The 15724-nt window shown below is 37.0% G+C and overlaps 1 protein-coding gene across 1 annotated transcript in view; it reads left to right on the plus strand.

Moving 5' to 3' along the window:
- The window catches only part of FBXL13 (F-box and leucine rich repeat protein 13), an 87112-nt gene that overhangs the window by 50787 nt on the left and 20601 nt on the right, over positions 1–15724 (plus strand). The window contains 5 exon segments of the mRNA XM_034062734.1: positions 5074–5172; positions 5774–5891; positions 6035–6197; positions 8951–9070; positions 10418–10544. Of these exon segments, the coding sequence (XP_033918625.1) occupies positions 5074–5172; positions 5774–5891; positions 6035–6197; positions 8951–9070; positions 10418–10544 (627 nt within the window).

Below are 15724 nucleotides of genomic sequence, written 5' to 3' on the forward strand. Positions count from 1 at the left end.
TGACAGAGAAGCTATTGGGAAACGTAGGTTTCACCAGTTTTCACCATCTGATTTCCTCCTGCTCTAATTTCATTAGGGGAATTCTCATTTTGGCAGCTACTGCCAAATTCTGACTTCTTCAGATGTATCAAACAGCAAGAAGGGATCACAGAATGCCAGGTTGGAAGGGACTCCAAAGATCATCTGGTTCAACCTTTCCAGGCAAAGCAAGACCTAGACTAGATATCCCAGCATCCTGTCCAGCTGCATCTTGAACGTGTCCATCCTTAGGGAATCCACAACTTCCCTGGAGAGATTATTCCAATGGCTGATTGTTCTTACTGGGAAAAATTTTCCTGTTGTGTCCAGTCAAATATCCCCTGGAGTAACTTGTGCTCATTACTCCTCAATTTTTCCATGTAAGTCCTCATTTAAAAGGGAATTTCCATAATCTTTGATGCAACCCTTCCAGTGCTAGAACATGGGGATAAGATCTCTTCTGAGCTTTCTTTTCTCCAGGCTGAGCAAACCCACCTCTCTCAACCTTTCCTCATATAGCAGGCTTCCCAGGCCTTGGATCATCTTTGTGGCTTGTCTGGATCCTCTCCAGCCTGTCCACATCCTTTTTGCATAGAGGGGACCAAAACTGAACACAGTATTCCAGGTGTGGCCTGACAAGTACTGAGTAGAGTGGGATAGCGACTTTATCTCTGCTGCTGTTGTCCTTGTTGATATAACCCAGCATCCTGTTGGCTTTCTTAAAGAGGGGCCATCACTTGGGGAGAAAATGTGAGCTGCGTTCTTTATTTATTGAAGGAGAGGACTGATTGTTTATATTTCCTGAGTACAAACTTGTATAACTGAAGAACACTTTAGTCACACGTGCAGTATTCTGTATTTTTAGAAATATGCTAATTCAGGAGTATGTTAACATAATCCTTTTTTTTTTTTTTTTGGACAGTGGAAAATTAGAAGGAAAATAACATGTGGAGGCAAACCATCAGTGTAATGGAGCCAAACATCTGAAAGGATGCCATGATTTGTTTTATCATTCTTGACAAATGCAGAACAGAAAAATAAGATAACTCCTTTCGCACCACAAGAACACTTCCTCAATTCTGAACTTTATATTTCAAGTCTCTGCACTCACAGTGCATTGACAATATTAGAATCATAGGACAGCATTTCTTGAAAATCTCTTCTGCGTTGCAGATAACACTCTGCCTTCCAGGGTAGATTCCACAAATACAATCAGTTCAAAGGCAGAAATAAGGAATTTTAAAGCAGTACTGTGCATGTGGCAAATAATTCAAAACTTGAATAAAAACTCAGTGTGTTCCCATCCTTTGGAATTAAGAAACTATTAAAAAAAGAACTTATATTATTTTTGACATTCTTAGAAGCATTTCATCATTTGACCACATTTATTGTCTAAATCTGTAGGTACAAATCTTCAGCTCTAGTTTGCTCCTACAAAACAAGCTTTTGTTGTTTTGATTTACTTTCATTTCAGATCTAGTATGCTAGCAGTATACTAGTATACAGTTAAGAAAAAAACCCAAATCTGTCATGTACTTATTAGACTGAAAACTCATCACAGACAAGGAATGATATTTTATATGTGATCATTGCATTGACTTCTGATTCTGTTAAATAATACATTTACAAAATGATCTTACTGAGTCATGAAGGAAAAGTCTGTTTTGCAGAACTTTATGGGATCAAAGCCTCATAATAACCTTCAAAACATCCTGCCTCAGGATTGGTTTGAAGAAGGAGATTTAAGTGGAATTTTACCTAATGCAGTATTAAATTAAATTCCATATGTATCCTAACGTTGATTCTTGGGTCAAGTTGTTCAGTCTTGAGGCTATCTATTGAACACTGAAAGCCCAAGTGAGTTGAGAAAGCATTTGTTTACTAAAATGTGCAAAAAATTTGATATTTATTCACCTTATTTTCAATAATGCCCAAAGTTTCATAGGTAATGCAGAGGGGCTTTAGAAAAGAAATTCAAGATTAAGATTTTGTTGTTTTAGGAATAAAGCAAAATAAGACAAACACATATGATATTGCAGCAGCATCTAAATGTTAACTAATTGAATTGAATTGTATCTGAATGCACATTTTGCACTGAAACTCTCTCAACCTGATGCCTGAGATCCATTTTCCAGCTTTAAGTTAAAAACCAGTTCATGTGAAAAAATAATCTGAAACAATCTGTGCAGGGGTATTATTAGTTGCTTCAGTACAATTGGTTTTGGCTTGCACAGAGGAAAACACTGAATTGCTGCTATTTGTGGTATCAGATGGCTATGTTAAGCAAACAGTGTTTTTCCAGACAAAGAGATTAGAAGTCCTGTAGACTGCAGTAACATTGGGCAATCATTACTGAATTCCAAAAACAGATATTCTACTTCTGTCAAGTATAAATGTTGTTGAGTTTGATCTGATTACCTTCTATTACCTACTATCTATTCTTTTGAGAATGGGTATTTCACTTAATTTTAGGCCTCTAACATAAAGTAGTACCTAGAAACTTACCTTAATTTATCTATATAATAATTAGAGAGGGAGAGAGGTCCCCAGAGGTGATCAGGCTTTTTCAGGTCTGACCTGTCTTGGGGTCTTTCTTGCTCTTTGCTATACAGAGATCCCAGGTTTCATAATTGTCTAAAATAGACACCTCAGTTATATTCCTAATCTCAGTGGAGTAAACGGTCTGGTTTTGCAGTCTGTTTTTAAAACAGCATCAGTATTATTAGCATTTTTTTGATTCAGCATTTTCCCCTGATTTTAAAGAGCTCAAAACTGTGGTTCCTCTTCTATAATTATATATATGTAATATATATATATAAAAATGTAAATAATATGTATTATCAGAACAAGCTGTTGATTCAGCATTTAGGTTTTTTCAGTGACACTTAAAATCTTGGCCAAAACAGCAAGCAGTGTAATTTAACCAAGATCCATCATTTTATCATATTTGCATCTGAATTTTAGGTACCTAGACATGAGGTATCTTACCTCTGTATCGTAACTGTGATCACCAAATTAGATAGGTACTCTTAACAGTGTGCTCATGGTAAAAAAAAAAAATCCCAAGAACAGCCCTCAGCAAGCCCTATTAAGCCTCATGCTTTCCTTCGATTAGCAGCCATAGGAGTAAGTTGCAGTTGGTTACAATTGATGCACGCATTTGAACTGGGACTTACAAAAATTCCTTCAGTTTGAACAAGGCCAGTATTGCATGAGTTCCTTAGGAGCAGAGTTACTCTTAATAGCAAATCTGTTCAGCCGTTACAAAAGGAAATACTACTGTCACAACAGCTAAAGCATACTCAAACTGCTTAACGAACTGTGCCTGATTTTTGAGAAGAGTGAAAACCTCAGTCTTCTTTTGAAAAGGCATCATGTTCAGATTAAAATGAACAGTGTTATTATCATGCATTGCGACAAACTGTATGATGTAACATACCCTCTCTTCTCTTGGGAATGGTTTACTCTCTGTAGTACACAGCCTCAGTTACCAGAGGACAAGTCTCAGTTACCAGAAATTCACCTCTCAAACTGTAGGGAGTGATTTGTTTCACTTTAACATATTAAACTACTTGGTGCATGTTGTAGAAATGTGCTGTCTTCTGTTGTTGCACTGCTTGAAATCCAATGAGGAGGCCTGTTGCAGGGTTAGGCAAAATCTTATTTGAATGAATTAGTCATACCATGTTAAAGCAATTAGTGCTTCTTGACCAGCAAGAGGATGGAGATTGTCCAGCCCCTCCCTCAGGCAACTGCTTGCATGATGTTGACAGTTTAAGCTAATCACTGCTGTACATACTGGAGGTTTTGGCCTGAGAAAACTTCAGTTAGGATTACATTGTTCTACATTACATATACCAATAGGGAGTACAAAACCATAGAATTTGGACAGATGAATTTCATATTCTGTCATGAGAACTAGGACCCATCTTTCCATGCCAGTGTTTTACCTTCTGGTGGTCACTACCAGTTGAAAAGAGGATTGCTTTTGCCATAGCAGCCCTACACTAGTACTGGTTGGTCTTCAATCATCTGAGGTGGGCAAATTTAACATATCCATGCTGATAGCTGAGATCTGTGTTACCCACATCAACCACATTCCCAAAGTTATGGTGTTCTTTTGTGCAGCAGACGTGTCTCAGTTGGAGAGGGTGCTAGACATTGGAGTGCACCAACAGGCTGTCCATGCTCCGACCTCCTTGTGGTTACAAGATGCTTATCTTTCTGTGTAATGCTTTCCTGCGACCTCCCCTCCTGCCTCCCAAGATTTTGCTCTTTTTCCTTCAGCTCCTTTTTAAAATATAGCTGTTTTCAGAGAAGCCTGATACAGGGTTACACAGCTCTACCATATCAGACCTGATCTTAAACACAGGCAGCTGACAGAGTGTAGTTAATGGGTTTTACATCATCATGTAAAATTACCTGTAAAATACTCCTTATAGCTATTTTGATGGAAGGGTTTTCTCTCTGTCATTTTGCAGTCTGTTACAGACACACTGTAGGTAAAACATTTATGCTACACTTATCCTGAGCTTAAAAGACATTGGACTACGTCTTATTTGCATCCACAGTGCTAAGAGTGCCAGTGTGTGTCATGATCAACACCATGTTCTGCCTGTCTGGACATGGGACCTGCACAAACACCTCAAGCTAAGAACACATTTGACAGACATGTAGCCAGTTCCCCTCTGATGCTGACACTCCCCTGCACAAGGGAAAAAGTGCAAAGAGGGCCACAATCCCTTCTGAAGGAGGGCCAAGACACTCAATAAAAAATATTTAAAGCAACTTATAAAGAAATGGCACCCCAGCCTGAAAATAAAAAGCAAACCATCTGAATTTAGCATGCATTTTACTATGGATCTGGAAAAAAACAGTGAAGATATTTTGCTGCATTCCAGCCCTGCTTCAAACCTGATTTGAGCATCTGCCATTTTCCCTTATAAAGCTGGGAAAACAAATGTAGAAGGACGTGACAATGACATTCATTGCCACTCCCATAAATGGTGTTGACTGTAGGCTTGCTAAGATGTAACTCTTTCATTTCTTACTTAGATTTCAGTTGATGGCTTCAAAAATATTGCCAGAGGCTGCAGTGGGATTCAGAATTTGCTGATCAACCAAATGCCAGCTCTTACAGACAGATGTATTGAAGTAAGAAACTGAAAATAAGTCCGTACTTTGAACAACTTTGAGGTGCTGCAGCTGGGTTATCCTCTCAACTGGCTGTACAGACAGTTATGCAGATACAATTTAAGAGGAAATTTTTTTAATCTGGTACCAAAATATATTTATCTCACTCACTTGCAACCACTTTCAGAATATTACAGTTATCTTCTTCTGCTACTTAGGTATGGCTGAATTAAGGTCTTCCAGTTTATAAATGAGAGTTTTCCAGCTTTTTCAGTGTTAAAGCAAATACAATATATGGCAACAGCATTCTGTTACTGATTTTGCCCATCAAAAAAGAATTTTCAGGCTTCTGCAAAAGTGATTGTTAACTGGATCACTGTCTAAGGTATCTGCCATACTTCATGTCTCCAGTTACTTAACTTCTTTTCCTTGTGTTCCCAAGCCTAATAAATATATGGAGAATGTCAATAATTTATATACTGCTAAACTTACTGTTAAAATGGATTGAAACTATTTGTTTGAAATTGTAACATTTGGTATTATATGTGGAATATTTGCTCATCTTTTGTTACACAACAACGTAGGTATATGAATATTTTATTTCACCTTTTTCCCTTCAAAGGCTGTGGTTGAAAAATGCCAACAGATAACATCTGTTGTCTTTCTTGACTCTCCACGTCTTTCTGATACAACTTTTAAAGCCCTTGCTGAATGTAAACTGGTCAAGGTCAGCATTGAAGGTTAGTATAATAATCCACACAATTATTAAGATAATGTGTTTCTAAAATTCATCCAGATAATTTGAAATACAGTGAGTATTTGAATGAGGCCATTAATGTATGTCAGATGCGTAACTAACTTGCATCTTCATATATTTCAACAGGGAATAACCAAATTACTGATTTAAGTTTCAAGTTAATGAGTAAATGCTGCCCATACATCAGGCACATTCATATAGCTGACTGCCGAAGGATTACAGATGCTGGTCTCAAGATGATTTCACCACTGAAGCATATTCTTGTACTGAATATAGCAGACTGCATAAGGTACTGTATCACATCCAGATTTAGAAATACAAATGACTGCAAAGGAATTTTAGTAAAGTTAATTATGCTCATAGTAAATCCTGTTAACACATCTTTCAGTTTAAAAAATGAAGTATTAGAGTATTAATTCATGTAAAAAAAATATTCTACAAGTAATTCTTTTTCCTCTATCATGTTTTCAAAAACCCATTCATTACTCCAGCTCAAGCAAAAAATTTACTGAAGATATAACATTACTTAATAGCCATGTCATATTTTAGTGCTGGAATGTGGCTATGAAGATGAAAATTATAATAAAAGGCAATTCCAATGCCACAACTCTATTGAAATTTAGATATTGTTTAATTTTGTGACTATCAAAATGATACTTGATAAAGTACTAAGATATAAACAAAACTGCCAATTTTTTACAATTACCAAGACAACATTGTAAATTGTGTTGTAGAGGAAGGGTGTATTTTATGTGAAGACTTCCACTTCAGGTGTGTCATGTATCAATAGAAACAAAGATAAATGGTAGGGCAGCTGCATGCTTGTTCCCTGTCTGTGGCGTGGTGATGGAGTCACAGGTGGGAAGAAACAGCGAAGGCAAAACCTCCAAACACTTCAAAATCCACAGACCTATAAGACAATACAAAGAAGCAGTATTGCTGCTTGTCTTAAATTTCTGCTGCACGTGGAGTTTTAGATTCTGCTCTGACGTGTCGCTAAAGTACTTTTTGTGCCTGTTGGTGCTGTGCCTGCATAAAAATCTGATAACATTGCATGTAGATGCACTGAGAAGTGCTGGAGTAATACCATGACATCATGGTGGTGGTTCAGCTGGGCAGATGGGACACCTGCCTGCATTTTCTGATTTAACATTTAGAAGGCTGGATTTTCCAGTCTGTTAGCCAAACCTTTGGCTATGAGTGTGTTTGCACATGTGTCTACTGTCTCTACTGCTAAAGAATTCCCGAATTACCTTAACAAAATATTTCATGTAGTTGTAAAGCTATTGTAAAACTCTGTATTCCTATTACTCCTTTTGCAGATGTTTGTGAAAATTTCAGCATTCAGAAAACTATAGACTATAAGACATCCAAACTTGTGTGGTGGGACAGTTGCTCACCAGAGCCACTCAATCACTTTCTTTCTCAACAGGGTAGAGGAAATACAACAAAGGCTCATGGCTCAAGATAAGGGCAGGGAGAGATCACTCACCAGTTACTGTCATGGGCAAAACAGATGTGACTTGTGAAAATTAATTTGTCACCAATCAATCAGAGTTGGATAATGAGAAATAAAAGTTAAATCTTAAAATGCCTTCCTCCCACCCCTCCCTTCTTCCTGGGCTCAATTTTACTCATAAATTCTCTATCTTCTCCCCACCAGCAGTGCAGAGAGACAGGGAATGGGGGTTGTGGTCGCTTCATCACACATTGTCTCTGTCCCTCCTTCTTCCTCAGGGGAGGACTCCTCACACTCTTCCCCTGCTCCAGCATGGGGTCCCTCCCACAGGAGACAGTTCTCTATGGACTTCTCCAATTCAAAGCTTTCATATGGGCTGCAGTTATCCACAAACTTGTCCAGAACAGGTCCCTTCCACTTGAGAAACTTAGCATATATATTCACAGCACAGTTATTTAGAAAGTTATAATGTGGCTAATTCAGCCCTCAAGCCCAGCATGGTTCTGGAATATCTTTTTTTTTTAATATATAATTGACTGTATTGCCAGGCTCTGCATTCCATATGGACTTTATACAAATAAACTATTCTGAAGCTGTATTTCTTAAGTTTATCTTGAATGAAAACCAACTGCACTGTGAAATAATGTCAAAACTACTGCAGTGGTTGAATGCAGTGATTAACACTTCATGAAATATAGCTTCATCTATAGCTTGTTGTCACACAATGAGGCTCTGTTCAGGTTATCATTTTATTAGGAGTGCTATTCTTTACCCATATGCTTCTGGGACTTTGGGATTTGCCACGATTCTTTGTATTGCAACAAACTGTGCAAGCCAAAATATGATTCTGTCCTACAGAATTCTGGGATTAATTTTGTATTCATCAGGGAACAGAGGAGAAATACTGGGAATGCATTGAGAAGCTAAGTGTACAATGTTAAACATACCAGAGATATGAACTGAATTGAAACGCCCAAGTTATCATCAGCTCTCCAACCCTCTCAGCTTGGCTGAGAGATTTCCTATGTACTTAATTTTTATAACCTTTGTGTATATTATAAGTTAACTCTATGTGAGTTATGCAACTGGAATTGAAACTCAGGTTAATTCTTCACTTATGTGTACGAAACAGCTACTACATGCACACTTACACTACCTATGACTTTGCTTCTGTGCTAGTAATATATTTTTCTTTAAATTAATTCAGTTCTTTAAAATAACAAAGATATTAATACAAATATTACTCTGAAATGTTTAAACAGGTTCCAAACCCTGTCTTTTGGAGTGCTGTCATATTTGACTGTTGGAAATAATGGAAGTTCTCATAATCTTGCATTTGAGATATTTTCTCATATCTCAAATAGACTATGTTTTCAGTAAGTTCTGGTTTTCAGCAGTTCCAAAGAGCAATTAATCAAGCCATTAATTATTCTGACTCTTTTGGGGGTTCAAAAGGCTGCTTAAAAAATACCATTATAAAGTTCTGCTTATCTGCATTTTAGGTTGCTGGATGCAGCTTATATATCGACTTGTATGAAGCAGAAAAAATACATGTACAAATATTGTCTACATTTCTCTTTTAGCATCAGTGATGAAGGTGTAGTGCCATTTGTACGAGGTTCTTCAGGAGCTAAGCTAAGAGAGCTGAATTTGACTAATTGTATTCATGTCACTGATGCTTCTGTCACAGAAATAGCACAAAGGTAACATTGTCCAGTACAATATTTTTCTAGTGCAATAGAATTGCAGCACATTTCTAATATTCCTAATATGCAGTATATTTCTAATGTTTCTTAAGTTCTTAGTATGTTAATAAATGGGTAAAATTATACAGCCAATTGTATATAGAAAATTGTACTAGATAAATGATTACTCTATTTTTTCATCTCTTAAAAATGATCCATTATATAAAGGGGAATTGATCAATATAAATATGGAAACCTGACAAGAATTAATTTTAGGGGCAGAAAAAAAGTGCTTAAATGATAGTTAACAGTGACACAACCCACAATGCATTAAAAGATTAGTATGTATATGTATTTTGTAAATTAAAAAAAATACTGATGTCAGCAGAAACACACAGCTCTCTGTTGCTGCACATCTTCAATTCCAGTTCCTCAGAAAGAGGATTGGTACTGGCAATCAAAGGATCATTTTTAAATCCCTAGAGAAGAATGGAGTCAGTCACTCCACTCCTTTCCAGTTTTCTCAGTAGGCCCCGTTTATGTTTTCATTACAGTACATGTGAATAATCGTAGCAAGTTTGCTGGTGAGCTGGGAAATGTGTTCTCTATTTTAATGATGGAATGTTACTCCTTAGACTCTTAGTACTCAAGGAGTCACATTTCTTAGGTCTTCAGGTTTGGTTATAGGAAGATACAGTTTGCGGTGCTTACATACACAGTAAAATTGAGTTTTCCATATACAGTCAGTGAGTGCTGATTTGCAGAACCTGGCAATGTTTTTCTTGCTGCGTACCATTATTTGCATGGCTGTAGCTGGGTGTGGGTATAGCCATGAGGTCCTGTATTATGTTGTTGGATTGAGCTTGTAAATTCCTTTGCTAGATATTAGAGATTAGGGGATGGGGGAAAACAAAACTAATTTTAAAAATATTTTTATGAAATACAGCTCCTTGATTTCCATATTTTGATTTAATTCTGTTGCTGTTCATAGTATCGTAGAATCATAGAAGAGTTAGGGTTGGAAAGGACCTTAAGATCATCTAGCTCCAACCTCCCTGCCATGGGCAGGGACACCTCACACTAAACCATGTCACCCAGGGCTCTGTCCAACCCAGCCTTGAACATTGCCAGGGATGGAGTATTCACAACCTCCCTGGGCAACCCATTCCAGTGCCTCACTGCCCCTACTTCTTTCTTACATCCAATCTAAACTTCTCCTGTTTAAGTTTCAACCTGTTACCCCTTGTCCTATCACTGCAGTCCCTAATAAAGAGTCCCCTCCCCAGCACCTTTATAGCCTCCCCTTCAGATACTGGAAGGCTGCTATGAGGTCTCCACTCAGCCAGTTGTGTTTCTTTATTTTAGATGTCATGAATTGACCTACCTAAAACTGTGCCACTGTGAAAATGTGACTGATGCTGGAATTGAAGCCTTGGGAAATATGTTGTCATTGATATCCCTTGATATCTGTGGAACCAGAATCTCAGATACGGTATCTGTATGATTAAAGAATGAAGAATGTGTTTACTGTTTATCTAAGCTTCCTGAAAAAAACAAAGAAGCAATAAAAACCCATTTAAAAACCTGTCTGGATATGAAGCAGTGCCATTAAAAAGTATTTTAGGAATGTGTACAGTACAGTGTTAGCCCAGATGTAGGCAGTAACAAATAAAAGGTATTTCTTAAGTTGGACAATTTGTACATTTGAAAGAGAGAAACAGATACTGCCGGAAAGTTTGGATGCTATGAAGCTAATCTGAAAATAATGTTTATTAAGCAGATATGGGTTTTCTTCAGGATGATTGGGCCTGAGAAAAACTAGGGAAAAAACTATTTTTAAGATTTAAATTTGTAAGAATTGTGGTTTCCATTAACTAGATTTTATGGTGAAAACTCCGTCATGTTAGCTCTAGCTGAGGTACTGCTCTACACTGTGGTCTAGAAAATAATTGCTAATGAAAGAACTACTAACAAGGTATCTTCAATGTGTCATGTTGAAAACACTCTGGAAAGCAAAACAGTGAATTTGGGAGCCAGGTTAAACATCACAGACCTCCACATTAGATGTTCTTGGCAGGTCCTGGCTTGTGTTCAGGGTTCAGAGCCAGTTCTGCTCTTTCCTCTACTTTTGGGGCAAACACTTCACTAAGCACAGAAACGGAGGAGGAATCTCATGGAGAAAACTTACTATAGGGGCTATTCACTCAGCCACAATTCAAGCAGATTGCAGACCAAGAACTTTATTTGGCTCCAATAGAGAGTTTGTGCTCTGTGCAAAAGTAATTAAAATGCCTGAATCTTTTAGAGAGGCCTGAAAATAAAAACAAAATTAAGCTCAACAAAGAGGGTTGGGAAATCCAAGATCAGAAAAATTATATCTGAATGAAATTTGTGCTGCCTTGAATTACCATGTTTCAATGTAAATGTTTTCTCTCTCCTTGCCTGCCACAACTAGTCTTTTAAAACACTGTCTTGCTTCTTACTCTAGTTTTCACATCGCGTAACTCATGACCTCGGCAATAAGCCAAGCTCTTTTGCTTATACTGCATTTCTGAGACTTACAGTTTTCTCTCCCCCACAAGACAGATAAATTAAGCCGGAAACTGTCCATTTATCCATTTCTGTAATTTCTGTTCCAATTGCCAGTACTAGCTAGAAAACTGTTGTGGACTTTGCTGTTTGCTGTGTTTAGGTATAAAACATTCATGAATATATAATAACTACATTTTCTAATCTTAAAACATTAATTTGATAAAAGGAAATCTAGAAGTCTGCTTTTGTAAGAAACTGCTATTTGTATGCTTTGACTTTATATTATGCATTTTATTAGCATACAAAGTTGTATTAAGATCTCTTTCAATTTAGACTTAATAAGTATTCTTTTAAAAATGTAGCACAATGTTTTATGTGCAGTAATCAGCACCATGACTCTGTGCTGATGAAGAATGGTAAGGCTCATACATTTTCCTGAATCCTGTTGCTTTTGCTGTCTTGCTATTCAGTGTGAAATATGTAGAGTGTACAGCATAGATTTGCACTACACAAGAGAATTTTCCTTTCTGTTTTATTTTCAAATGACAGCAGAATCATTCTGCCCATCAAAGCAAAGCAGAATTTACTACAATAAGTTATGACAGACTTAATCAAAATGGGTTTTTCCACTGTTGGTGCCTTCCTCTTCTGTAGTTGAGGCATCATTTGGTGCCAAATAAGTGAATGCTCCTGTTGCAATCTTGTCTTTCATTCAGGAAATTTGTTGCATTTGGAAGAAATACATTAACTCTTAAAATTGTCCCTGACAAGAGGTCCTTGTTAATAGAAAATAAATAAATAAATAAAATACCCTGTAGACTCATGGTAATTAAAAACTGTAGTGTTGATAAGAAATACATCAAAGGTATCTCTTGTGCTTGGAGAAGATTTTGTTCTTGTCCTCAGTTTACTCCTCAACAAAAACACTGGAAATTGAATAAAAATAATCATTGCATATATTCACATTTTGGTATAGTGTAGAAAGTTATGCATTTTACACAGAAAAAATATGCCTAGGCAAACTTCTAACCACAAGCTAGAATAGGGCATGTAATTCATCACGTTCAAGTTGTATGTGTGTTTATGTGTCTTGCTAGGTATGTCAAAGACCATTCATTAACAAAACTCACTATTATTCAATGAAGAGGATGTCAGCTACATGCATGTGAGACACCAGTAGCATAGTGAAGAAGTTACCGCTCTGTTCCCATTAGGACTTTGACTACATTGCTCTTACTTTCATAAAATATATAGCATTAAATAAAAGACCCCACAATGGCATTCTAACTATTAATTTATCCACTCAGTTCCTTCAGCATTCATTCTTTTACATTTCAGAAAATATTTCCCTCTTTACTAAAAATTGATTTTTTAAAAAAACAAAGAATGCATTTTCAAGTCTGAATAACTTTTTTTTAAATAGTGGGAATGACATTGGTTCTGGTTTTATCATTCCTGAAGTACTAGAAATCGGTTTGTTAGCGTTATAAATGACTTAAAAGACACTTAGAAATGAAAAGCTTTGCAGCCTATGACAGCATTGAAAAAATCCGCAGTGACAGAGCAAAGCTGTCGAGTTGGTTGAAAGAGCTCCCTTTAAATTCTTTGAGCAAATTCCCTTTTTTTCTAGCTTGTCTGCCACCCATCATTGTTTCCGCTTGCATTTTGCTCTTCTAAACTCCCTGGAATATGGACCACAGTGTTTTAAACTGTGAGTATGGTGAACTTGTTCATGAATGCACAGATAATGCCACAAGTTATTTTAGATAGCATTCTGGACTTATTTACAATATATACAAGGAGTTTAAGCTTCCACTGTGGAGCTGGAAACATTAGCATTTAGAACCAAAACCTATTTATCTTTCCTGTAAAAGCAGACTCTGTGAAAACGCTTCCATGAATTTCTCATGATTCCATAAACTTTATTCTCACACTGTCCATATTTTTGTTAAAATACTTTGAACTCTTTCTGATGTCTATATGATGCAGCTTTGGCAGCTTTGCTCCAAGGATGAGAGTCTGGAAGTGTGCAGCTGCCTGGCTTTCCTCATTCTAACACAAGCTGCTGATGCACATGGCCTGGACCACCCATCTTCTTGGGACATTAAAAAGAAAAATAAGTGTAGAAGTGTCAGGACATTTGAAGAAAGCATCTTAAATCAAACAGGATTTAGTCAGAAAAGTGTAACAAAGAATAACAGAAGGAATTGTTAAAGAGACTTAGTTCACTCCTGAGTTATGTAGAGTATCCAGCAACAAAAAACTGTAGATGCCCCGACACAGACTCAGAGAAGCTTAATATCACTGGTGAATTGTATACAGTGTAATAATGAGAGTGAAAAAATAGCCTAAACCCTAAAAAATAGGTAGACTACTTAAACAGGTGAAGAGCCTTGATATGCTTCTGAAATCAAAGATAAAAATATGAAGCATATAGAGAAATATTCTTTGCTTTTGCGTTTTCTTCTGCAATGACTGGCACACATGAAGTTCTCTTGTGATAATCTAAGGCCCAATTCTCACTTTTGGTTGAAAATGCCTCCTCAAGAATTATTTGCGGCATCAAGTCAGCTAATCAGGCACAGGGGTTTTTTGTGTGCTCTGTGTGTAGTTACTCTTTAAAGTAAAGTACTCTTTAAATTGAGGATAATTTCTCATTAGGAACTCTAGAGTAGTGGTTATATAGCTATATAAACAGCTCAACTTTCTTTTCTTACACATTTGTATTTAATGATCTTCATATCCTGGCTGGTCCTGAAGGCCTGGCTTCCACGTAAATATTTACTAATATCTTAATAATAAAAACCCCAAACTAAAAGTGACATTTTGGATTTCCACAGTTTTCTAGAACAATTTCTTTGCACTCTTCTTGGGATTCTGAGTCAACAGTGACTTGACCCATAGCGTGGATTCACATTTTGGTCTGCTAGAAAATTAGGCCAGGACTGAGGAAGAGTGTTGTAAAGATTAAGAAAATAATACTAGCGGGTCTAGCAGATATAACCAGAAACAGACAGCAAATGAATTAGTTGCATTTGATTTCCAAAGGAAAAGAAGTGACAAACCACACACATTCCCATGGCAAGGAAAAGGAAATGCTGAAGTATCTTAAAGTGGGCTTCAAGTTCAGATGTTAGCACTCCAGTTTGCTTGGGAGGATAGAGAAAGAGATAATTTAGCTTGGAAACTTAGAAGCTTAATTCTGCATAAGGACAGGAAATGCTAACACAGAGGATTTTTACAATCAATGCCAGATATGGTAACACCTTGAGTTCCAGTGCAAACGAGTAGGAATTAAAGGTACTTATCAATGATAATCAATGCTTTTATAGGACATTTTGTTACAATGGGTGCCCTGTTGTCTGGAGTTAGTGTCAAGAAACATTGGCATCTGTATCCCAGAAGTTATGATCTGGTCCAACTGCAAATGGCGTTAGGTACAGAAAATCATTTTTGTAGCATGCATTATACACAAAGTCATCTAGGGGGATTTCTGTACTGCAATACAAAAATGTCTCTGCAGTTTCTGTAAACAGATCTGCCCCCCCCCCCCAATCTTAGCTCCGGTATTGGAAACAGTATAGCTACATTTGCCTAAGGACTTAACCATTTCCCAGAAGGTTTTTGCTATCTGAAACTGAGCTGAACTTTGTTCTGCTACATATGTACTGTTATTAGAATAATGATTCTGTATGATAGGAATTACAATCTTTTCTTGTGTTTGATCCATGAAACAGGTGTCTGTGCAGAAATCTGAGCATTTTAGAGGATAAGCTGAGTTATTTAATATTAAATGGCTCAGAAATGGAAGGTAGGAGACACCTCTTAAGAGCTGTCTTCCAAGATTGGAGTCACTTTGAGTTCAACCTGCTGGTTTGGAGTATGAACAGGAAGTAGCATCTGTGTATCTTTGGAACATACTGAGATACATTACAGATGCTGACCTTTAAGGTTACAAACATGTGAACAAAAATCTCAGAAGCTGAAAATAGTGTAGCACATGGTTATTGTTAGCCAGAGTTGGTACATTCTTTGCAGTCTGCACTTGAAAGGCAGAAACTTGCTGCTTGTGAATATAAATGACAAAGAGTTGTTCTTTGGTATGCCATAGCCACAGATGACTCTTGCAAGTGAAGACCC

This window comes from Melopsittacus undulatus, chromosome 5 (genome assembly GCF_012275295.1).
Source record: "Melopsittacus undulatus isolate bMelUnd1 chromosome 5, bMelUnd1.mat.Z, whole genome shotgun sequence".
Classification (NCBI taxonomy): Eukaryota; Metazoa; Chordata; class Aves; order Psittaciformes; family Psittaculidae; genus Melopsittacus; species Melopsittacus undulatus.